The 26196-nt window shown below is 45.6% G+C and overlaps 1 protein-coding gene across 6 annotated transcripts in view; it reads left to right on the top strand.

Annotated features, from left to right (window-relative positions):
• Positions 1-26196, top strand: part of LOC103458082 (estrogen receptor beta) — a 154968-nt gene that overhangs the window by 91195 nt on the left and 37577 nt on the right. For 4 of the 6 annotated variants that reach the window (XM_017302625.2, XM_008398651.3, XM_008398650.3 and 1 more), the window contains one exon: positions 12279-12629. The exons of 1 other annotated variant lie outside the window; for it this stretch is intronic. In XM_017302625.2, coding sequence (XP_017158114.2) covers positions 12279-12629 — 351 coding nt within the window. The remainder of the gene's footprint in view (positions 1-12278; positions 12630-26196) is intronic. One more of the 6 variants, XM_081603648.1, reaches the window with a different exon arrangement.

Raw genomic sequence — 26196 nt, 5'->3', positions numbered from 1 at the left:
CCTCCTCTCACGCGAAGAAGAAGAAGAAGAAGAAGAAGAAGAAGAAGAAGAAGAAGAAATCCTGTTACAATAGGCCTTTGCCAGTGCTTCGCCAGCGCTCCTAATGAATGGTTATATGCCAGACATGGAAAACTGGGATGCACGCCATGTCTTGATGTTCAGAATTTAGGTCTCATGACATCTCGTGGTGTCAACATTGCAGCCAGTGGGCTGAAGGAAATACAGCTCCATATTGCAAGAGCTACCCTCCTTTTATCGCTTCGCAAAAATTTCATCAGCACAGAAACTCCAAAGCACACAAAGAAGTAATTGTATATATATATATATATATATATATATATATATATACACTGCTCAAAAAATAATGGGAGCACTCAAATAACACATCCTAGATCTGAATGAATGAAATATTCTCATTGAATACTTTGTTCTGTACAAAGTTGAATATGCTGACAACTAAATCACACAAAAATCATCAATGGAAATCAAATTTACTGCAACAGCTTCTTCACAGGTCTGTCCAACAAATCAATCCTCCACCTGCAGCTGATCCAGAACGCTTCTGCTTGCGTTTTCACTAAAACCAGGAAGATAGAGAACATAACATCAGTTTTAAAGTCCCTACACTGGCTCACTGTAGATCAGAGACTTTAAATTACTGGTGTTAGTTTATAAATCACTGAACGGCTTATCACCACAATACATTAAATATCTACTGTTGTTAGGGTTGCCACCCGTCCCGTAAAATACGGAATCGTGTCGTATTTGGCTGTTAAATGTTGTGTCCCGTATTGAACTGATACGGGATGCAATTTGTTCTGTATTTTTATAAATATCCGATAGACATGCCTGTCACACACATAAACACTAAGTGTAACAATAATGACCAAAATAAAACTCAGGAAATATTAAAGTCAGCTAAATTGTCATGGTGGGAGCTACACAGGACCCCAGAACGCAACGGACCAACGCTGTTGTCACGGTTGCCCAGAGACGGACACTATGCAGTTGCAGTGAGGTGCTATCAACCTGCATCTTTTTCTGGTGGTCCTTAGAAGCAAAACCTCTCGCAAAGATACATACGTGAGAGGGAAGACGCAAATCCAAGGCTGAATAATGTTAGTGATGATGAAAAAGACAATTTTAAAAAAATGTGTCCATCGTGGCGCAGTGTGAGTCAAGACAGAATGGATCAGGAGAGGAACTGCAGACCAGTTAGAGCCTAAAGAACCAGAAATCAGAGTCTCTTTATTCTCAATCATCTCCTGAGGCTGATATGGTACAGAAAATTTAGGTCTGATAAAGTTTCTCATTTCTTATTGTGTTTCTTATTATTATTGTCTTATTTGCTTAGTTAATGTATAATAATATGAGCCAAAATAGTATAAATGGTCATTTGAAGAACAAATCGTACAAATAGATTAACAGTAAATGCATGAATATTTCCTACTTTAAAAGATTTGTTAGTGCTTTCTGTACGTTTTATTTTGAAATGTTGATATATTTTATGAATTCATTGTTCAGTGGTCATTTATGTGCCAGACACAGACCTGCTGCCCAGGGGAGGTTCTACATGGGGGCCAACGGCGTACCAAAGAAGTTATACTAAATAAATTGTTGGGGTCTGTGTTTTTTCCGTTCGTCTTGTGTGGTTTTTGTGCTGTCTTTAAGTTTATTTTTATGTTGGGTGACGCCTGCTGCTTCCAGTAGCATCCACAAGATGCCGCCAGTGACGCCACTCCTGTGGAGTGCTGGGTCGCTACCTAGCTCACCTGCGGCTGATCAAGAGGATGATTACTGGGCTTCTTAAGCAGCAGTCAGATGTCTCCTCCCCGCCTGAGTGTTAACTACCACTGGTAACAGCGTTCGGAGCTAGGCCCTCTTGTTGATCTCCTCGTTACTGACTCTTCGTTGTCCTCCCTTCCAGATCGTCCCTGTGCCTCCTGCGTGTGCCGTCTGCCCCAGGAGCTCTGTGAGTCTGCTTCCCCGTCGTCTATCTGGATCTCCCTGTGTCTCCTCGCGACGCTGCCGTCAGACGCCACAGTACCTACCTGCCGGTATCCGGATCCATCTGGTGCTGTTGCCCTCCGGCCCCGTCGTGCTGTCGCTCTGTTCTCTACTGAACAGAGCGACAGGAGACGACCGGTGGCTGATCCAGTCCGTGTTTTCCACCTCCCCTCCCCGATCACTCATTAAATACATTTACTGTTCTTTATTCCACTGAGTCGTGTTCTGCATGTGGGTTAGATCCCTTAACTCCACCATGACAGAACACTCAGGCCAGACAGATAACCCAGCAGACGCGATCAGGCGAGCAGTATCCGAACAACGCTCTCAGATCCAGTCTCATGACGAGGCTTTGAGAAGGCTGGCAGCCGCGCAGACCGAAACGTCTCAGCAGCTAGCTGAGATACTGAGCTTCCTGAAGGGCTCTACCCCGCAGGCTCCAGCTTCGCCTCCGCCTGCAACTCCGGTTCAGTCATCCAGTTCCACGTTTTCCAAGGTCAGTCCTTCCACACCAGAGAAGTTTTCGGGAGACAGTAACCAGGTAAAAGGTTTCATTCTCCAATGTTCGATCATATTCAACCATTCAGCACATAGTTTCCCCACAGATGACTCAAGGGTGGCTTATGTTTTGTCTTTGTTGACGGGCAGAGCCCTTGAGTGGGCCGAAGCCCGATTTCCCAACCCCCTCGAGTATGGCTGTACTTTTTCAGAATTTCTGAAGGAGTTTAGATTAGTTTTCAGTCAAGAGACTGACAAAACCTCCATCTCCCGAGACCTTTATGAATTAAAGCAAGGAAAGAGGAGTGTTTGGGACTTTGCTATAGAGTTCCGCATTAAAGCGGCTTCCTCGGGTTGGAACTCGGTCGCGTTAAAGAGCGCATTTTTACATGCTCTGGATGAACAGCTAAAGGACCAATTAACCACCCTGGAAGACCCCGCAACCCTGGAGGAGTTGATCAGTCTAGCTATCCGGTTAGATAACCGGTTACGCTCTAGAGCTAAGCAGAAGGCTCGTCGGACAGAGACGCCTCGAGTCCCTGTGTCTAACTCTTCTGATCTCCCCGTAGCTGAAGAACCGGAACCCATGCAGCTCGGGCATACTCGCCTAACACCCGAGGAGAGACAGAAGAGGATGCGTTCTAGGCTCTGTCTGTACTGTGGTGAGCCTAACCACGTCATCGCCACCTGCCCTCTACGTTTAAACAGGCAGCCCCGGCAGTTATGAGGGGGAAACTGCCGGAGCCACAGACCACCCCCAGGGCCCGTCTCCTGTTCCCAGTCACACTGTTCAAAGACAACGAACCATTCACTTTTGCTGCGCTTATTGATTCTGGATGTGAGAAGAATCTTATAAGTTCTGAGACAGTTGCCCAGTTGTCTCTTATTACCGAGCGTCTCTCGGTTCCCCTTCGAGTCTCCGCCCTGGACGGGGAGGCGCTGCCCAGGATCACCCATCGCACCAAGCCTCTTCGCCTCCTAATATCAGGTAACCATTCAGAAGACCTAGTTTTTTCTGTTTTTCCCGCAACCAGCTCCTCCATTGTTCTGGGTTTTGACTGGCTAGTCAAACACAATCCACACATCAACTGGAGGGAAGCCACCATCGAATCATGGTCCCCTCTGTGTCACTCCACCTGTCTCCATGCCGCGGTACCAGCCGGAAGTTCCGCCTCCATGGCCCCGGACGAACCACAATCAGACCTGTCTGATGTCCCCAGTGAGTACCATGATCTGGCTGTCGTGTTTAGCAAAGACAGGGCCTTGTCGTTACCTCCCCACAGACCATACGACTGTGCTATCGACCTGCTTCCCGGTGCACCCTTGCCGAACAGCCGCCTCTATAACATCTCCAGAACTGAACGGCAGACTATGGAGGATTATATAAACCACTCGCTGAGGGCAGGTATTATCCGGACCTCATCCTCCCCCCTAGGGGCTGGGTTCTTTTTTGTTGGGAAGAAGGATGGCTCCCTTCGGCCGTGTATTGATTATAGAGGTCTCAATCTGATAACGGTTAAGAACAAGTACCCGTTGCCCCTGTTGTCATCCGCCTTTGAACCCGTTCAGGAGGCCACGTTCTTTACCAAATTAGACCTCCGCAATGCTTATCACCTTCTCCGCATTAGAGAGGGTGACGAGTGGAAAACTGCCTTCAAGACACCCATGGGTCACTTTGAGTATTTGGTTATGCCCTTTGGTTTATGTAACGCCCCAGCCTTTTTCCAAGGTCTGATCAACGACGTCCTCAGAGATTTCATCAACGTCTTTGTGTTTGTTTATTTAGATGATATCCTGATTTATTCTAGATCCCTGGCAGAGCACCAGAGACACGTCCGTCTTGTCCTCCAGCGATTACTGGAAAATAAGCTCTACGTCAAAGTTGAGAAGTGCGAGTTTCACCGCAAGACAGTCACGTTTCTAGGTTACGTCCTGGAGAAGGGACAAGTCAAGGCGTCGGAGGATAAGATCAAGGCGGTGTTGGATTGGCCCAAGCCTGAAACTCGTAAACAGCTCCAGCGCTTCCTAGGGTTTGCCAATTTTTACCGTAGGTTCATCCGAAACTACAGTCAGACTGCCTCCCCTCTCACAGCTCTCACCTCGACCAAGACGGCTTTTTCCTGGACAGCCGAAGCTGAGGCAGCGTTTGTGAGATTGAAGTCTCTGTTTTCCCAGGCACCCATCCTCATCCAACCGGACCCCAGTAAACAGTTTGTGTTGGAGGTGGACGCTTCCGACACGGGGGTTGGAGCAGTCCTCTCCCAAAAGTCTGACAAGGACCAAAAACTCCATCCATGTGCTTTCTTTTCCCGCAGACTCACGCCAGCCGAACGTAATTATGATGTGGGAGACAGGGAGTTGCTGGCAATTAAGTTGGCTTTGGAGGAGTGGAGACACTGGTTGGAGGGAGCGGAACACCCTATAGTGGCTTGGACGGACCACAAGAACCTGTCATACATCCAGTCTGCTAAGAGATCTAATCCTCGCCAGTCTCGGTGGTCCTTGTGGTTCTCTCAGTTTAACCTGTCTATTTCCTACCGTCCAGGTTCCAAGAACGTCAAGCCTGACGCCTTGTCCAGACTCTATACCCCAGACGACACAGAGGAGACCCCGACACCTATACTCCCCCCTAGTTGCACGGTGGGGGTGGTTACTTGGGAGATTGAGGACATCATCCGTCAGGCCCATCGTAACGATCCGCCCCCAGAGTCATGCCCACCAGGTAAATTGTACGTACCGACGTCCGTTCGGTCACGGTTCCTGCAGTGGATCCATGCATCCAAGTTCTCCGCTCACCCAGGCATAGGCCGCACTGTTGGGTTGATAAATCAGAGATTCTGGTGGGCCTCGGTACATAAGGATGTAAGGGATTTTGTCTCAGCCTGTCAGTCTTGTGCTAGGAATAAGTCCTCCAGTCACCCTCCAGCGGGCCTCCTTCAGCCTCTACCTACCCCCAAGTGACCGTGGGCACACATCGCTGTGGATTTTGTGACAGGCCTACCCACCTCGAAAGGTATTACAACCATTTTCACCATCATTGACTGTTTCTCTAAGGCCTGCCATCTCATCCCGCTTCGCAAACTTCCCACAGCTAACCAAACTGCACTGTTATTGGTCAAACATGTTTTCAAGTTGCACGGCATTCCCCAGGAGATTCTCTCTGACCGTGGTCCCCAGTTTATCTCCCAGGTTTGGCGGCAGTTCTGCTCAGCTCTGGGTGCCAAGGTTTCCCTGTCCTCCGGATATCATCCCCAGACTAATGGGCAGACTGAGAGGATGAATCAGGAGCTGGAAGCCACCCTTCGTTGCCTCACATCCTCCAGCCCTGAGGACTGGGCCCAGTACTTACCGGGGGTAGAGTATGCGCACAATAGCCATGTTTCTGCGGCCACCGGGTTCTCCCCCTTCGAGGTCTCCCTAGGCTACCAACCACCTCTCCTGCCTGCCGATGAGAAGGATAACTCCGTCACCTCTGTGCAGCATCACATCCGCCGCAGCAAGAGGATTTGGTCGGATGCTATCACGGCCCTCAATAACACAGCCGAGCAGAATAAACGGTTGGCGGACCGGAGAAGGACTCCTGCCCCGAAGTACTCCATCGGCCAGAAGGTATGGTTGTCCACCCGTGATATCCCACTCAAGGGGATGTCTAAGAAGCTATCTCCCAAGTTTGTTGGCCCGTTTGAAGTGGTTGCTGTCATCAGCCCCTCGGCTGTGCGCCTCCGTCTTCCCCCGGCTATGCACATCCACTCGACATTCCATGTGTCTCAGATCAAGCCCATGTTAGCCAGTGAACTGTGCCCTCCGGCCGAACCCCCTCCACCCGCCCGGGACATTGACGGCCATCCTGCGTTTTCCGTCCGCCGGATCGTGGCTGCCCGTCGACGGGGTCGTGGCCAGAAGCAAGATTCAGAGCGCCATTAGTCAGATGGTTTCCAATACACAACAGCAGACTGAAAGCGGTATAAATGCTCGAAGCCAGAAGCAGAAGACAAGACATTTTGGATTCTGAGACGATGAAATGAGATGATGAAAATGTAATATGTGATTCCGCAGATGTGCATTAAATGTCTTCCTGGTTGTCAGTGAGCCGGAGAGAATGGAGTTTTGTGTATCGTCTCTTAATTCATGAGTTTAGCACCTTTGAATTCCTCCATAGTACCTCGTCGACTGGGAGGGCTACGGTCCGGAAGAAAGCTCCTGGGTTTCCGGATCGTTCATTTTGGACCCTACACTGGTTCGAGATTTTAGGGACTCCCAGGCTTTGTCTTCTGGTCGGCCACCAGGTGGCGTCCGTTGAGGGGGGGGGTACTGTTAGGGTCTGTGTTTTTTCCGTTCGTCTTGTGTGGTTTTTGTGCTGTCTTTAAGTTTATTTTTATGTTGGGTGACGCCTGCTGCTTCCAGTAGCATCCACAAGATGCCGCCAGTGACGCCACTCCTGTGGAGTGCTGGGTCGCTACCTTCCTCACCTGCGGCTGATCAAGAGGATGATTACTGGGCTTCTTAAGCAGCAGTCAGATGTCTCCTCCCCGCCTGAGTGTTAACTACCACTGGTAACACAGCGTTCGGAGCTAGGCCCTCTTGTTGGTCTCCTCGTTACTGACTCTTCGTTGTCCTCCCTTCCAGATCATCCCTGTGCCTCCTGCGTGTGCCGTCTGCCCCAGGAGCTCTGTGAGTCTGCTTCCCCGTCGTCTATCTGGATCTCCCTGTGTCTCCTCGCGACGCTGCCGTCAGACGCCACAGTACCTACCTGCCGGAATCCGGATCCATCTGGTGCTGTTGCCCTCCGGACCAGTCGTGCTGTCGCTCTGTTCTCTACTGAACCTACCACCAGGAGACGACCGGTGGCTGATCCAGTCCGTGTTTTCCACCTCCCCTCCCCGATCACTCATTAAATACATTTACTGTTCTTTATTCCACTGAGTCGTGTTCTGCATGTGGGTTAGATCCCTTAACTCCACCATGACATAAATGTCTTGTGTTAATACTAAGTGGTGGATTTTTTTTTTAACCTTCACAATTTTACTTTAACAATTAATTAAAAATTTTAGTGCTGCACTTTTAGCTGCTGTATAGGATCACACTTTCCATCTGCCAGGGATCTGCAATCTAGATCTCTGGAGACACAAGTGGGTCTTCGGCTCACTTAATATATCCAATAATAAAATATTACTCTGTTTTTGTTTGTTTTTTTCCCATTCTTTTTCAAGTGTCGCCATGGGAAAACACTGACCATCCTGGCCCCTGTGGAACATTTGGTCTAGAACCTGCCTCCAAACCTAACTAGTTATTTGTATATTTGTTTTAGTACTCTGTAAAATACCAGATTGTTGACATAACTTTCATACTTTTGGCTGCCTGAAGATGATGATCAGTTACTCAGTACTTGAGTGGTTTACTAAATACTTTTTACACTTGCTTAATTAAACGTACTTAAGGTATACTACTCTGATTGCAGTACAATTTTGGGGTACTCTAACCAACCTCTATGCATAGATGATTGTTCTATGATTACTTTTTAAAGACAAAAAAACACCGCCATAAAATGTCTACCACTGCAGGGGACGCCCACCACATAAAAGTAGGACGACACGCTGTGGTGGGCGTCCCTTGATTTCTGAAAGGTGGCAACCCTAGCTGCTATTGTACCAACCTTCCAGACCCCTCAGGTTTTCTGGTTCTGGTCTGCTCTGCATCCCCAGAACCAGAATCAAACGAGAAGAAGCAGCATTCAGCTTCTATGCAGGTCCGTGTATTTTTAGGCAATTCGTTTTTTTGTTTGAAATGAAAAATGAGAAAACAAAAATAGACTAATTTTTCCATTTATCAAACCAAAATCGGAAATCGGATTTGTGGACCGGGTCTGTGTATTTTCTGAGAGTTTCTTTTGTTTGAAATGGAAAATTAAAAAACAGAAATAGACTCTTTTTTTTCATTTTCTGTTTAGAAAACCAAACTCGGAAATAAGATTTTTGGCTCGTTATCCGATTTTCCATTTAGTTCACAAAATGAAACTGGAAAAAAACGGATAACGAGCTGAAAATACACAGACCGAGCAGTTATCCGATTTTGGTTTAATAAACGAAAAAATGAGTCTATTTCCGTTTTTTCATTTCAAACAAAAAAACCAACTTCCTGAAAATACAGACCTTCATGCCTCACGCACACTGCATCTTCTCAATGTAGACTATCACTTCCATTTTACTGTTGCATGTACTGCTACTTAGTGAGGGTTCTGGAACCAGTCTCCTTGAGAGGGGCTGGACGTACTTCCACTCTGGAGTTGCCCACGGTGAGAGGCGCCGGGCTGGAGTGGGCATACTTGTTGCCCCCCATTTGGGCGCCTGTACGTTGGGGTTCACCCCGGTGAACGAGAGGGTAGCCTCCCTCCGCCTACGGGTGGGGGGACGGGTTCTGACTGTTTGTGCTTACGGGCCAAACGGCAGTTCAGATTACCCACCCTTCTTGGAGTCCTTAGAGGGGGTACTGGAGAGTGCCCCTCCTGGGGACTCCCTTGTTCTACTGGGAGACTTCAACGCTCACGTGGGCAATAACAGTGAGACCTGGAGAGGCGTGGTTGGGAGGAACAGCCCCCCTGATCTGAACCCAAGCGGTGTTCTATTGTTGGACTTCTGTGCTTGTCACGGATTGTCCATCACAAACACCATGTTCAGGCATAAGGGCGTCCATATGTGCACTTGGCACCAGGACGCCCTAGGCCGCAGTTCGATGATTGACTTTGTCATCCTCTCATCGGATTTGCGGCCGTATGTCTTGGACACTCGGGTGAAGAGAGGTGCGGAGCTGTCCACTGACCACTACCTGGTGACGAGTTGGCTCCGGTGGTGGGGGAGGAAGCTGGTCAGACCTGGCAGGCCCAAACATGTAGTGAGGGTCTGCTGGGAACGTCTGGCGGAGTCCCCTGTGAGACGGAGCTTCAACTCTCATCTCCGACAGAACTTCGAACACGTTCCGGGGGAGGTGGGGGACATTGAGACTGAGTGGACCATGTTCCGTACCTCCATTGCCGAGGCGGCTTATCAGAGCTGCGGCCGCAAGGTTGTTGGTGCATGTCGCGGCGGCAACCCTCAAACCCGTTGGTGGACACCTTCGGTGAGGGATGCTGTCAAGCTGAAGAAGGAGTCCTATCGGCCCTTTTTGGGCTGTGGGACTCCAGAAGCAGCTGATGGGTACCGGCGGGCGAAACGGCATGCGGCTCGGGTTGTCGCTGAGGCAAGAACTCGGGCGTGGGAGGAGTTTGGAGAGGCCATGGAGACAGACTTCCGTACGGCTTCGAGGCTATTCTGGTCCACCATCCGGCGTCTCAGGAGGGGGAAGCAGTGCAGCACCAACACTGTTTATAGTGGGGATGGTGCGCTGCTGACCTCAACTCGGGACGTTGTGGGCCGGTGGGCGGAATACTTCGAAGACCTCCTCAATCCCTCCAACATGCCTTCTGTTGAGGAAGCTGAGCATGGGGACTATGGGTTGGGCTCTCCAATCTCTGGGGACGAGGTCGCCGAGGTGGTCAAAAAGCTCCTCGGTGGCAGGGCCCCGGGGGTGGATGAGATCCGCCCGGAGTTCCTTAAGGCTCTGGATGTTGCGGGGTTGTATTGGCTAATGCGACTCTGCAATATTGCATGGACATCGGGGGCAGTTCCCCTGGACTGGCAGACTGGGGTGGCCGGAGGGTGTGCTCCAATTACAGGGGGATCACACTCTTAAGCCTCCCTGGTAAGGTCTATTCAGGGGTCCTGGAGAGGAGGGTCCGTTGGATAGTCGAACCTCGGATTCAGGAAGAGCAGTGTGGTTTTCGTTCTGGTCGTGGAAACACTGGACCAGCTCTACACCCTCAGCAGGGTCCTGGAGGGTGCATGGGAGTTCGCCCAACCAGTCTACATGTGTTTTGTGGACTTGGAGAAGGCGTTCGACCGTGTCCCTCGGGGGGCCTTGTGGGGGGTTCTCCGGGAGTATGGGGTACGGGGCCCTTTGATACGGGCTGTCAGGTCCCTGTATGACCGGTGTCAGAGTCTGGTCCGCATTGCCGGCAGTAAGTCGGCCTCGTTTCCGGTGAGAGTTGGACTCCGCCAAGGCTGCCCTTTGTCACCGATTCTGTTCATTACTTTTATGGACAGAATTTCTAGGCGCAGCCAAGGTGTTGAGGGGATCCGTTTTGGTGGCCTTAGGATCGCATCTCTGGTTTTTGCGGATGATGTGGTCCTGTTGGCTTCATCGGAACGTGATCTGCAGCTCTCACTGGAGCGGTTCGCAGCCGAGTGTGAAGCGGCCAGGATGAGGCTCAGTGCCTCCAAATCAGAGGCCATGGTCTTGAGCCGGAAAAGGGTAGAGTGCCTTCTCCGGGTCAGGGGGGGTCGTCCTGCCTCAAGTGGAGGAGTTTAAGTATCTGGGGATCTTGTTCACGAATGAGGGAAGAAGGGAGCGGGAGATCGACAGGCGGATTGGGGCAGCGTCTACTGTGAAGCGGGTGCTGTACCGGTCCGTCGTGGTGAAGAGAGAGCTGAGCCAAAAAGCGAAGTTCTCGATTTACTGGTCGATCTACGTTCCCACCCTCATCTATGGTCATGAGCTTTGGGTCATGACCGAAAGAACGAGATCACGGGTACAAGCGGCCGAAATGGGTTTCCTCCGCAGGGTGGCTGGGCTCTCCGTTAGAGATGGGGTGAGAAGCTCGGTCATCCGGGAGGGACTCAGAGTAGAGCCGCTGCTCCTCCATGTCGAGAGGAGCCAGTTGAGGTGGCTCGGGCATCTGGTAAGGATGCCTCCTGTACCTCCCTGGTGAGGTGTTCCGGGCATGTCCCACCGGGAGGAGGCCTCGGGGAAGACCCAGGACACGCTGGAGGGATTACGTCTCTCGGCTGGCCTGGGAATGCCTTGGGATTCCCCCGGTGGAGCTGGAAGAAGTGGCTGGGGAGAGGGAAGTCTGGGCCTCCCTTCTGAAGCTGCTGCCCCTGCGACACGACCCCGGATAAGCGGAAGAAAATGGATGGATGAATGGATGGATGTACTGCTACAGTAAATGATCTGATATTTTAGGTTAAAGTAATGCGAGTCTTCTAGCAGAGCTATCATTTAGCGTTAACTTGCGCTAAAGGACATTGTCATCATCAGCAGATTTGTGTTGAACAGTAGGACCACCTTCCTTCAGTCCACGTTTTTTGGTAAATCCATCCTGCCTGGACTGTTGGTAGTTTTCAACAGTATTTTTCTTAAGCTTATCTGTGCTAACTATAATTTTATTTTGGAAATATTGCAGTGACATTGCAAACAAAAATAAAATTAAACTCTGTTCTTCATCACTGGGAGAAAATGCACTGACACATGCTCTTACAACAAAACACTTTACTTTTCCAGCAGCCATTTTACAGTGATAGTTTGTAGTGAAGTAGGTGGAGCTCCAAGTTGCAAGTTGAGGGCTTGGACTTGGCTTTTTGTTTCTCCGTAAAAAATTACGACACAGCAATTTAGAGGTCTTTGAAACAGTTTTGCAGACACCAGCAGAACATTTACTTATTCCCAAAAAATGGTTGGTTGTTTCATTTTTGCTCTTGGACTGTTTCTGTACTATCACTTGGTAATACAGAAACATGCAAAAAGTGAATTTTGCATAACAGTGAACCTTTAAATCTCAGATTCTGTATATTGTGTCTCTTACTTAGCAACTAACATCAAAACTTGTCTTTATGTATGTGGCATAAAGTATAAATATTCATTACAGGTAATGCAAGTTTCCTTTGTCCCGCTACATTATTTAGTTGTGAGGCGTGAACGCTGCAGCTATCGAGGGGCCCGACATCGTCGTAGTGGACTCCACCTTCGAGATGCAACAGGCAGGAGTTTGGTAAGGGTCGGGATGGCTCCGCGGATTCAGCGCCTCCCCCCGATGGAACTGTCCCTTCCCCCTCTGGTTCAGCCGAGCCAAAGTAACCAACCGTTCATGAGCCCAGAGGAGTTCATCTCCCGAATCATGGAGGCAGAGCCCCCTGAGATCTACCTCATGGAGGACCTGAAGAAGCCCTTCACTCAGGCCAGCATGATGATGTCGCTTACCAACCTGGCGGACAAGGAGCTGGTACTCATGATCAGCTGGGCCAAAAAGATTCCTGGTGAGATGGATCAAATCTCTTGAGATTGTTTACTACTGCTCGTCTTTAGCTGGATAGAGACTTAAAGGTTTCTAGGTGAAAAATCCTGACTTTATCATTTCACTTCTAACATGGAAGCAAATGAAACATTAAAATACTTGGCTTCTTTACCTTGGAGGCTTCCTTTCCCTTTTTCTTGATCTTTCCATCAAGTTGGCTTTTAGTCCAGATTCCTTCACATTTGTATCTTTTTTCTGTTCTGCTTTCATCAAACAAAGAGACTGACACTATTGCCCGGTCTTCTTTGTAAAACAGCCATAGCTCTGTCTGATTGAAGGTAGAGCTTCTATTTTCATAGAAGCTCGAATGTGGCCACAGTTAAAATATTAGTTCAATAACAGGATGTCCTCCCTCTTTGTGATGATTGTATATTTGTAGATGATTAATAATCTTTGAACTATACCATTTTAACCTATAGCTGACCTGGCTGAATTATACTGCTGAAAATTTTGAACAAGATTTAAATACTCAGTACTCTCTCCACAATACTACTTTCAAAGTAATTCACAGGAGTAAATAAAAACCTATCACCTTGCTGCCATGGCCTCTAACTGAGCTTATGTTTTACCCATGCCATTTGTTTTTACCCTGCTGTGGTGGAAACATAATGGCTAAGGTAGACTAAGAAAACAATCCTAGTTGATGAATAAAGTTGGGAAGCTTGTCCAAAAATGCCAACAAATATCACTCAAACCATGAAACCACCACCAGTCATTGATACAAGACAGGATCTAGGTTTTTGTCTTGTTTAAAGGGGGAGTCTTGTGTGTTTTCCAACCACATAGAAAATCATTTCATAGCACAATCAAGTAATGCTGTTACCTTCAGTAACAAATATGACTTAAAAAAAATTTAACATCTTAAAATTGGGTCTCTGTCTCTTTAAGCAGCTCCTCTTCTTTCCAGCACTCCGGGTTCAGGAATTCATCACAACATGCTTCTCTGTTTAACCTTTAACAACATTTTTACCAGCGGTGCTCTAAGAAGTAGCTCCTATCAGGGGCCCGGTAAAGGGGTGAAAAGTGTTGACGATTCTAGGGGCCATGACCAGCAGGGGACCCTCCACAATTTAATTATTTCTATTTTGTTCATAGACATAAAATAAAAAAATCGGGGTCCTGTCAAATACAAAATTAATCATATTGTATTTTCAAAGATTGTTTTTAGCAGCAAAAATTTTATGTTGCCCCTCCCAGACCAAAAAACACACATCTGTTTTTGCCCTGGATCTGCATGAAATGGTTAGTTCCTGCTTGGAGCACTTGACTGACGTATACAGCTACAGTCAGTAGAAGCTGCAGCTGAATACAGCAGCGACTGTGGCAGTTACTATGCTGCTAAGAAAAGTTATAAAATCAGGTTTTAAAAAACAAAATAGAGAGAGACAAAGAGGGAGAAAGAAAGAGAGAGATATGCAAGAGTGTTAATTTATAACCCAGTTTTTCTCCAAGAGAGGTGGGTAGACTGTGTTAGATTATCAACCATTTAGCATAATTAGCTTAGCTACAGACTACTGTTTGCCTCCATTTCACTAGTATTTAATGAATTAAGGAAAGAAATTTTCAACATATTAATATATTTAACTTGTACCTTTTACCACGTCCCTCCTGACCTGTCCTCTCCTGAGGGAAATTAAAGCTGCAGTATGTAACTTTTACATAAATTTTTTTTTCTATTTCTTTAAAACGGTCATTATGTTGTGACAGTATGGTATAGAGGTAAATCTGTGAAAAATCTATTTCCTCTGCCTTCTCCCAGTGCTAGAAACAACCAGTCAGTGGCAGGAGAGTTTTAGTGCTGTCATTTATAATCTCATGGGGTGCTGCTCCTCCAACTCGATTTGTGCTGTGCTGCAACTAGCATAGCACAGAGCTGTGCAGATTCAAACTGTGAATGCTCAGTTTAGTTAGCATAGCTACCAATGACGGCAGATAAACAGTTTCTTGTAATGATAAGTTGTTTCTCCACCATTAGCACATTTAGCAGTGAGTGAATGAGGCTAATTGACAGTGCTAAGAGCATCCTACTAGTTCTGATTAATTGTTTTGGTCAGAATGGTGCATTACTTTAGAAGAAAATAGTAATTCAGGAAGGAGATGGAGGAGAGATTGTTTTCACAGATTATCTGTCTCACAACAAACTGCTACGACATCGTGACAGCTTTAATAAATATGGAGAAAACATATTTTTATCAAAGTTATGTACTGCAGCTTGAATAAAATGCCAACTACTAGCATTTTTGAGAAGTCTGCATTGCTTTATGTGTAGTTGCACACAGGGGTGAAAGTAGTTTTAAATTCTTGGGGGTACTATGACAAAAAAATAAAAAATAAAATATAATATATATATATATATATATATATACCCCTTTGGAGCTCTGACAGTGAGTCAACTGTCAGAGCTCCAAAGGGGTGCAATGAAAAGATTATTACCCAAGAAGTACAGCCAGATGCCCATACCTGAAGCACTCGAAACTGCCAAACAAAGGCTCCAAGCCTTGGCCAGCCGCCTAAAGAGATACACGAGAGAGAATGAAGCCAGGAGGATTAACCGGCTCTTCGCCACCCAACCAGCTAAAGTGTACTCTCAATGGCAGGGTAATAACAACAGAGCAGACCCACCCAGGCTGGAGACTGAACAATACTGGAAAGGCATATGGGAAAAGGCGTCCCACAACAGCAATGCACAGTGGCTAACCTCTCTACGAGAGGACCACAGCAACCTCCCTGAACAAGCCCCGGTAACCATCACTGTGGCAGATGTCCAAGACAGAGTCTCGGGTATGAAAAACTGGACAGCACCAGGACCTGACATGATCCATGCCTACTGGCTTAAGAAACTCACTGCCCTCCATGAGCGACTGGCAGCTCAACTGAACCAGCTGCTACAAAATGGGACTCACCCTGAATGGTTAACTGAAGGGCGCACAATCCTGATACAGAAGGACCCCTCAAAGGGTTCAGTCCCATCCAACTATCGGCCAATAACCTGTCTCTCTACAACATGGAAGCTCATGTCAGGCATCATAGCGGCTAAGATAAGCGGGCACATGGATAAATACATGAGCAAGGCACAGAAGGGCATAGGCATAAATAGCAGAGGAGCCAAACACCAACTCCTTGTAGACCACACCGAGACTGCAAAACCCGACACACCAACTTGTGTACCGCTTGGATTGATTACAAGAAAGCCTACGACTCAATGCCACACACTTGGATCATTGAATGCTTACAGATGTACAACATCAATAGGAATCTAAGAGCCTTCATTGCAAACTCGATGGGGCTGTGGAAAACCACCCTTGAAGCCAACTGCAAACCAACTGCACAAGTGTCCATCAAATGTGGCATATACCAAGGAGATGCTCTGTCCCCACTGCTGTTCTGCATAGGCCTGAACCCTCTCAGCCAAATCATCAACAAGACTGGCTACGGATACCGACTCAAGAATGGGGCCACAATCAGTCACCTCCTCTACATGGATGACATCAAGCTGTACGCCAAGAGCGAGCGAGACATCGACTCACTGATCCACACCACCAGGATCTACAGCACTGACATTGGGATGTCATTCGGACTAGAGAAGTGTGGTCGGATGGTTACAAAGAGAGGGAAGGTTGCCCACACAGAAGGGGTCTCAGTCCCAGGAGGAACAATAGCAGACATAGAGCACAGCTACAAGTACCTGGGAATACCACAAGCAAATGGCAACCTCGATGAGGTCACAAGGAAAGGAGCCACAGCCAAATACCTCCAACGAATAAGGCAAGTCCTGAGAAGCCAGCTCAATGGCAAGAACAAGATCCGTGCAATAAACAGCTATGCCTTACCAGTAATCAGATACCCTGCCGGAATAATTAGCTGGCCAATGGAAGAGATGAAGGCCACGGATGTTAAGACTAGGAAGCTACTAACCATGCATGGAGGATTCCACCCCAAATCCAGCACCCTGAGACTGTACACGAGCCGTAAGGAAGGAGGCAGAGGACTAGTGAGTGTGAGAGCCACTGTCCAGGATGAAACATCCAAGATCCATAAATACATCAAGGACAAAGCCTCAACGGACGATGTGCTCAGCGAATGTCTCAGGCAATGGGGAACAGAAGACAAGGTGCTGGAAGTACCATCATGGGAGGACAAGCCCCTACATGGGATGTACCACCGACAAATAACTGAAGTGGCTGATGTCAGGAAAACCTACCAATGGCTGGAGAAAGCTGGACTCAAGGACAGCACAGAGGCTCTCATCCTGGCCGCCCAGGAACAGGCCCTAAACACCAGAGCAATAGAGGCTCAGATCTACCACACCAGACAAGACCCAAGGTGTAGGTTGTGCAAGGAGGCCCCTGAGACAGTCCAGCACATAATAGCAGGGTGCAAGATGCTGGCAGGGAAAGCATACATGGAACGACATAACCAAGTGGCGGGCATAGTGTACAGGAACATCTGTGCAGAATATGGACTGGAAGCCCCGAGATCAAAGTGGGGAACACCCCCAAAGGTGGTGGAGAATGACCGAGCTAAGATCCTGTGGGACTTCAAGATCCAGACAGACAAGATGGTAATGGCGAACCAACCGGACATTGTGGTGGTGGATAAAGAACAGAGGAAAGCCGTTGTGGTGGATGTAGCAATACCAAGTGACTACAACATCAGGAAAAAGGAGCATGAGAAATTGGAGAAATACCAGGGCCTCAGGGAGGAACTGGAAAAGACCTGGAAGGTGAAGACCACAGTGGTGCCTGTGGTCATCGGGGCCCTCGGGGCAGTCACCCCCAAACTGGAGCAGTGGCTCAAACAGATCCCAGGAACAACGTCAGACATCTCAGTCCAGAAATGTGCAGTTCTAGGCACAGCCAAGATACTGCGCAGAACCCTCAAGCTCCCAGGCCTCTGGTAGAGGACCCGAGCTCAGAGGATGAAACAGACCACCCGCGGAGGGTGAGAAGGGAATTTTTTCCCTTCTCACCTGCTGGTTACTGCATATTTTCTGTTTGCCAAACCATTATCTGTAAACAGATAAAGATGAAAGATAGTTGTTGGTGAAAATCTGCTGAAGCAGACCAGCAGGTTATGAAGTGCTCATAACCTGCTGGTGGCCCAATGACCACTCCATGTTGAATGTCAACTACATCCACTTTCTTCATTCATATGCTCACTTTGAACTTCAGCTAGTGGTCTTAAAATCATCTGCCTGATTTCAACCATGTTATTGGTTATCAGAGATTGTATACAGTATCTGTATGTACAGTTGAGGCAAAAATGAATGAAAATGTTGAGGTTTTTCAAATACTTCTCAAGCACTGTTAAACAGATCCACCTTCTTCCACTTATCTGGGGTCTGGCTGCAGTAGGGAGGCCAGATTTCTTTCTTCCCAGCCACTTGGGCCAGCTCCTTTGGGGCCAGAGGCGCTTTTACAAACATCCTAGTTTTTATTTTGGATTTACTTTGCACACAGAAACCAAATGATTTCACAAAAGCTACCCAGGTCAAAATAATAACTGGCAATAAATAATTAACTTAATGTCACCTCAATAACTGACATTTTTATTGAAAAGTTCAAACCACTGCTTTGAAATCATGTGCTTTCACTTAGTTATGAACACAGTTTGTAATCAATCAATCTAAGGATCGTGATATACTTTATATACCCCATTGACTATGTTTGTACTACAAGCCTTAATATTAGGTTCTTATTTTTTGGGAAATTATTTATTTTTTTGCATTGTTGTTCACATTTATAAATACACACTCACCAGCCACTTTATTTGGTACACCTTGCTAGTACCGGGTTGGATCCCCTTTTGTTTTCAGAACTGCCTTAATTCTTGGTGGCGTAGAATCAATAAGGTACTGGAAAAATTCCTCAGAGAGTCTGGTCCACTTTGACATTATATCATCATGCAGTTGCTGCAGATTTGTGGCTGCACATCCATGATGCGAATCTCCCGTTCCACCACATCCCAAAGGTCCTCTATTGGATTGAGATCTGGTGACTCTGGAGGCCATTTAGTGAACTCATTGTCGTGTTCAAGAAACAAGTCCGAGATGATTCACACTTTTTGACATGACACATTATCCTGCTGGAAGTAACCATCAGAAGATGGTTACACTGTGGTCATAAAGGGATGGTTATGATCAGCAACAATAGTCAGGTAGGCTGTGGTGTCGACACAATGCTCAACTGGTATTTATAGGCCCAAAGTGTGCCAATAAACTATCCCCCAAACCATTGCACCACCACCAACCTGAACTGCCTGTAAGAGGCAGGATGGATCCATGGTGTCATGTTGTTGACGCCAAATTCTGATCCTACCATTCGAATGTCGCACCAGAATTCGACACTCATCAGACTAGACAACAATTTTCCAATCTACTATTGTCCAATTTTGGTGAGCTTGTGCGAATTGTAGGCTCAGTTTCCTGTTCTTGGCTGACAGAAGTGGCATCCAGTGGCTGCTTCTGCTGCTGTAGACCATCCACCTCAAAGTTTGACATGTTGTGTGTTCAGACATGCTCTTCTGTATACCTGGATTGTAATGAGTGGTTATTTGAGTTACTGTTGCCGTTCTATCAGCTCGAACCATTCTGGCCATTCTCCTCTGATCTTTGGCATCGATAAGGCATTTGTGCCCACAGAACTGCCGCTCACTGCATATTTTCACTTTTTTGGACCATTCTCTGTGAACCACAGAGATGGTTGTGCGTGAAAATCCCAGTAGATCAGCAGTTTCTGAAATATTCAGACCAGCCCGTTTGGTACCAACAACCATGCCACGTTCAAAGCCACTTAAATCACCTTCCTTCTGTCCTGATGCTTGGTTTTAACTGCAGCAAATCGTCTTGGCCATGGCTACATGCCTAAATGCATTGAGGTGCTGCCATGTGACTGACTGATTCAACAATTACATCAATGAGCAGTTGGACAGGTGTGCCTAATAAAGTGGCCGGTGAGTGTATGTGACTTGAACATGATTTGAACATGTGTGAACTGCAAACAAAAGCATGTGCACACAGTAATGTCACACATTGCAAGCATGCTCAGTGTTTGCTGAAATAAACATGGAAGCTAATGGTGGAGCATATCCTATGATTTTAAAGCTGTTGTCTGACTGGAGCCAGCACATTAACAGCTTAATCTGCATTATCATTCAGGGCCGTGCAGAGATCATTATAGGGGCAGGTGATAAAAAAAAAGGGCACATCTAACCGCATTCTAGGACAGAATATGAACAAAGCCACACAGCTTTCAGAGTTTAATAAACAATGATAAATGACAAAATTGTGAGATATACAATCATAGTTAAGAAAAATCTCTATATAATAATAATAATAATAATAATAATAATAATAATAATAATAATAATACATTTTATTTGTAGGCGCCTTTCTGGACACCCAAGGTCACCTTGACATAAAAACAAGCAAATTATAAAATACATACCGGTAATAAAAAAAACCCCATAAAAACACAAACAAGATTTATAAGACAATTATAAAGATAATTAAAGGCTATATGCTAGTTCAAACAAATGGGTTTTGAGTTTGGACTTAAAATATTGTAAAGACTCGATTTTACGGAGATCAGGTGGGAGTGAGTTCCAGAGTTTGGGAGCAGAGCGGCTGAATGCTCTGCTCCCCATAGTGATAAGACGAGCAGGAGGAACAGTGAGATGGACAGAAGAAGAGGACCTGAGAGAACGGGTGGGTGTGGCAATGTGAAGGAGGTCCGAGAGATATGAAGGTGTGAGGTTGTGAATTGCTTTAAAAGTTAGAAGTATTTTATAGTTTATACGATATGTGATTGAAAGCCAATGTAGCTGTTGTAAAATAGGTGTGATATGATGAATTAAAGGGGTCTGTGTAATGATACGAGCAGCTGAATTTTGAACCAATTGTAATTTATGCAGAGTTTTCTGTGGCAGACCAAAAAGTAGAGAATTACAATAGTCTAAACGAGATGTGACCAAACTGTGGACCAGAACAGCAGTGGATTGCGGGGTGAGAGAAGAACGGAGACAGTGAATATTTCGGAGATGAAAATAAGCTGACCGAGTGATATTATTGACATGGGAGGCAAAAGAAAGGGTGCCATCGAGGATGACACCCAGAATCTTAACCTGAGGGGAGGGAAAAATGGAGGAGTTATCAACTGAAATGGAGAAATTATCAAGTTTACTTAGTATTGAATTAGTACCAATTAAGAGAAGGTCAGTTTTACTGGAATTTAATTTGAGAAAGTTAAGAGTAAACCACTGTTTTATTTCAAGAAGACAGTCAGTGAGGGAGGAAAATGGAAGCATGGAACTAGATTTGGTTGAAACATAGAGTTGGGTGTCATCCGCGTAGCAGGGAAAGTGGATGTTATGTTTGCGAAAAATATTACCAAGGGGGAGGAGGTAAATGATAAACAACAAGGATCCCAGGACAGAGCCCTGAGGAGACAGGAACTGGGCGAGAGGAAAATGATTTTAACTGAACAAACTGAGAGCGGCCTGAGAGATATGAACGAAACCAGTTGAGAAGTGTATTTACAATGCCAAGAGAGGATAATCTGTCAATAAGGATGTTATGTGAAATTGTATCAAAAGCCGCAGTCAGATCAAGGAGGAGTATCGATAATAAACCAGAGTCAGCAGCAAGGAGATCATTCGTAATTTTAAGAAGCGCTGTTTCTGTACTGTGGAGTGGACGGAAGCAATGTTCCCTCTAAGCTGCGCGCCTGTGCAATCGCGCTCTGCTTGCACAGTCTCAGGTCACAAGAAAATCTATGCAGCGCATAAAATAAAATCCACCATAAACGTATTAATTAATATCTAATATTAGACCAAATCTAATATATTAAATTAGACCAATTCCGTACCATTTTTCAATGTAACGCAGTGAGTGACATATGTTCAGCCAATGATGCAATACGGTTTAATTATGCTATGCAGCCAATCATAGCGTTGATAGCTCTATGTGTCCTGCCCATACGCGCCGTGCAGGTTAGTGCGGCGGAGTTAAGAAACGCAACCCCTTATCATAGCGAAACGAACGGGCAGCGACACATCCGCCCACATAACATAACATACTACACATCTCAAGAACACCAACAAGATTTTTGTCTTTCATTTTAAGTGGGCCAAATCGCTTATATTAAAAGTAAACTAATTAAACAAAAATTGCTGCTGTGATTTGATTCTTTTAATAAGCCATGTAACTTGCTATGATTTTGAATGGGTGTGATGTGTGTGGTTACAGCGTGCACATCTGATGTTGCTCACAGTGGTCCTCAGTGTGCTCAGGGAGCTTTTGTGTATGCCTAGACACATGAAAAATTAGAGGGAACATTGGACGGAAGTCAGATTGGAATTGTTCATATAGATTATTGCTGGAAAGATGAGAATGGAATTGAGCGGCAACTGTCTTTTCTAGAATTTTTGAAATAAATGGAAGATTTGAGATAGGACGAAAATTATATAGAGCATAGAGAATATGCTCTATATAGAGATCTTATAAGATTTCTTAAACATACACGTGCAGAGGGGGGATCTTATTATAAGATCTCTATATAGATCTTATATAGATCTATATAAGATCTAAGTAATAAGTAAGATATTATTAGTAATATCTTACTAATAAGATATTTTATTAGTAATTTCATTCTGCAGGTCTATTTTGTTATAGGAAAGTATTGCAATATTAAAACCTGCAATTTAGCAAGATATGTAAATCAGAGCTAGACCACCAGACATATTTTGTCTACAGAATTACACTATTAAAAATATAAACAAATATAAACTAAAAGCAACCTTTTAGTGTACTGTAATTTATAAAAAAAGAGCTGCCTGTTTGCTACACTTGCAGTGGAGCTGAAGATGATCCATTCAGCTGCATCAAACTTTAATGTGGAACTGCAGAAGGAAAAAAAAGCAAAACTGAATTGTTAATGCATGTCACCATGAGAAAAGGCTACTGAGGTTTGCTTAAAAAAAACTTTTTAAAATTAAAATCAGACATTTTTGTCTCATGAAGTAAAAAAATTATTTGCAAAACAAACTTATTTGCGCATGTCAGAAATCTTTTCTTGCTATTCTAAGTTTTTGTTTGTGACTCAAAGTTTTGCTTGTGATTCTCACATGAAATGGGCAGAGCCTAAAATTGCAACAAAAGATTATTATTATGTGTGCAAATAATAGGTTGTTTGGAAAATAACTTTTTAAGTTCACGAGACAAAAATTAGTTAATTAAAACAAGTTTTTTAAACAAAACTTTTTGTTTAAAAAAAGAAATCATTGCAATTTCAAAAGTTTTGATTACAATTTTATTTTACTTAACTGAGGTTAGTTTTTTTTTCATTGAATAATTGGGAAAAAATGTAACTGCATACTCTGCGAACCAGACCCTGCGAACTTAAAGTTTGGGTTGAGTTTTTTCCCCTTCATTAATGACACATTTTTATTACATACATTATATCTATCATGGTAGTTCAGGGTGAGTTATTTTTAATTCTAAATGAATATTCTTGTTGGACTTTTATTTAAGTGCTATTTTCCTTCAAGATACATTTACCTAACGCTAGAATAAATGCAATGTACATTATGCAGCAAAGGGAATTAGAAGACATGTATCCATTATGGAGATGATAGCTTTTGGACAGGCGATGTGCTCTGTAAATAAGCGATACTGAAGAATGACTGCTATCATTAATGGTACTGGGAAGAAGCTTTTTAGTTATCTTCCTTTGCTAGCAAAGTCGTTAGCTATCAGCTAGCTAATAGCACAGCAACAACAGCTCAATGTCTGTATGATAAAAATACTGAATTGATAGATAAGAACAGTTTTTCCTCACCTGGCTGTCTCCTCCCGCCAAGTAGTTCTTCAGACAAAGGCAGATGCAGAGGCCTGTCAGTGTCTGTTGTATTTCATTACCTCTCTGCTTAAACCGCTACTCCGAGCTGAAGCAGAAACGATACGTTCAACGCTTTCCGTCATCTGACAAGTAGCAAGTCTACTCCACTTTATTCACCAAAAACGTTTTTGTTTTTTTTATTCACCAAAAACTGTTCTGTAATCTGGAACGTTTGCTACGTTGAGCTCCGCAGTTAGCCACCTTATTTCACTGCGCAAAAGGCAATTGCGTCATCGTCACAGGCTGTTGGTCAAAGGTAACAAGGTGACCGGAGGGCTTATTATGTTGTACAAAAAAACCCCAACAAAATAACAAATAATTTTAGTACATGTTATTATATGTCAGAAGAGGGCTTAGGAAATAATAATACCAAAAAAAATATATATAAATTTGAGCAAAAGGGCACTTGGGGGCAAGGAGCAAAAGGGGCAGGTGCTCAAGCCCTCCTAGCCCTCCCCTCTGCACGTGCCTGATTATCATTGTTGTTTTTCTTCCTGCTTGCACACATCAAGACACAGGTCACATCTGAAAAGATCAAGGGTCTCATGTATAAAAGAGTTCGCTGCTTTCACAGTAAAAAAATTGGCGCATGGACAAATTTAGAAAAGTGCGGCACACAAAAGAATTCAGATGTATAAAGCCCTGTGCATGCATATACCTGTACATATTTCCTTTATAAATCCCAATTATTGGAAAATAGAGGGCAGCTGCTGATCCGCCATGTTGCCACCCTTGAATATTCCTACATATGTAAATTAGCATAAATACCTCACATGAAGCAATAATTATGGCAACGGCCCTTGCTTGTAGCATTAAAAGTGCTTATCATAGTAATTCTTATATATTTTATTTCAAAGTTGCTTTCAAGGTGCCCAATGTTACCTCACAAAAAATAAATGAAAATAATAAATTTTATAGAAAAAAAAGAAAAGAAAGAGATCCAAGTGCAAATACTTGTTTGAACCGCATAACTTTCAGCTGTGATTCTTAACCCTTGTGCTTGCGAGGACTGAGGCAAGCATTTGCAGACTGCTGCAAATGATACAGGTTTTACGGGTGTGGGGTCTGTTGGATCCCATTTCTAAACACAAGGGTTAAATCAGCTGTGATTATACGCATGATTCCTCTATTTATGTGTATAAGTTGCACATGATAGAGAAATCATGTGCAACTTACACACATGATTCTGTCACTGCTGCTGCTGAGCTGTGACCACTCACACCTGATCGTCATCACCTGGATCCCAAGCTGCTGCCATATAAGGATGGATCTTCCCCCTGCACGGCGTCAGATTGTTGTGAAACCCTCAGTGGTAACACTTTCAGGCCTGCTGTGGTAACTTGAGCTAACTGCCCAGTAACTAACCTATCTGTCTCTTCCTTCTGCCTAGTTGCCTCTCCTGTCCCCGATCCTGACCCCCACCTCTGGTTTTGGACCTCCTGGCTTCGACCCCCTGTCTGTCTGACCCTGAGATCTGGAACCTGTTTTGACCTGGATTTGGACCCGCTGGCTCTGACTCCCCTGTCTGTCTGACCCCGAGATTTGAAATTTGGATTCCCTGGTTGGATGATCCTGGCCTGTCTGACCAAGAAATAGTTTATTTCCTAAATAAACACCAGTTTTTGTATTCACTGTTCAGTCCCTGCGTCCATCAGTTCCTGAACATGTCAGAACAATCTGACCAAGCAACATGGACCCGACTGAACAGGAACCCGCTGTAGCCCTGAGAGACTTCATAAGCCGACAAGGAGTTGTGCTGGGGCAAAGCGTTCATCGACTCTCTGGGCTAGAAGCAGCCAGCCAAACTCTCCAAACACTCTTTAATGCTCCATCAGGAAATCACCCAGTTGTCCTCACAGGTAGACAAACTAACCTCGATGCTTTCCCCCAGTCCAGGACCGTCGGGCGCTTCAGCTGCTGCTCCTGCTGCAGCTGCTCCCCCACTTGTCTCCTCACCTGCCGATCCTCCTGCTCTCCCCGCTCCGGTAAATTCTCGAGGTCCGTATGTTCATGATCCCCCTCCATTCTCAGGTGAAATGTCAAAATGCCGGGGTTTTCTGTTACAATGTCGGATGGTATTTAATCAGCAACCCATGGCTTTTGCCTCCGATTTATCCAAGATATATTATGTCATGGGACTGCTGAGGGATCAGGCTTTAGCCTGGGCGTTAGCGTTTGACACAACTACACCGTTAACCTCCCTTACCTTTAAACAGTTTTCTGATCATGTTGGCGCAGTTTAAGCAGGCGCTTAGAGGCATCCCCAAGGCTCCCGTAGTGCAGCCGAGTTCTCGGTGGAGTTTCGCACACTGGCCGCTGACAATAAATGGAACGACGAGGCACTCAAAGGAGTGTTTTATCAAGCCTTAAATGACTCCTTAAAAGATGGCCTGTCCATTAGTGATGATGCCAAGGACCTGAACTCACTAATCACAATGTCAATCCTGAGTACCACAATCTAGCTGCCGTCTTCAGTAAGTCCCGAGCCCTCTCGCTCCCCCCTCACCGACCGTACGACTGTGCGATAGAGCTCCTGCCAGATGCTCCGCTGCCTAACAGTCGCTTGTTCAGCCTGTCCAAGCAGGAACATGAAGCCATCGAGACCTACATCGACGACTCTGTGGCAGCTGGTGT

The sequence above is a fragment of the Poecilia reticulata genome, chromosome 22, assembly GCF_904066995.2.
Source record: "Poecilia reticulata chromosome 22, P_reticulata-male-v2, whole genome shotgun sequence".
Classification (NCBI taxonomy): Eukaryota; Metazoa; Chordata; class Actinopteri; order Cyprinodontiformes; family Poeciliidae; genus Poecilia; species Poecilia reticulata.
The sequence above is the reverse complement of the archived record's forward strand: the minus strand, read 5'-3'. Positions and strand labels throughout refer to the sequence as shown.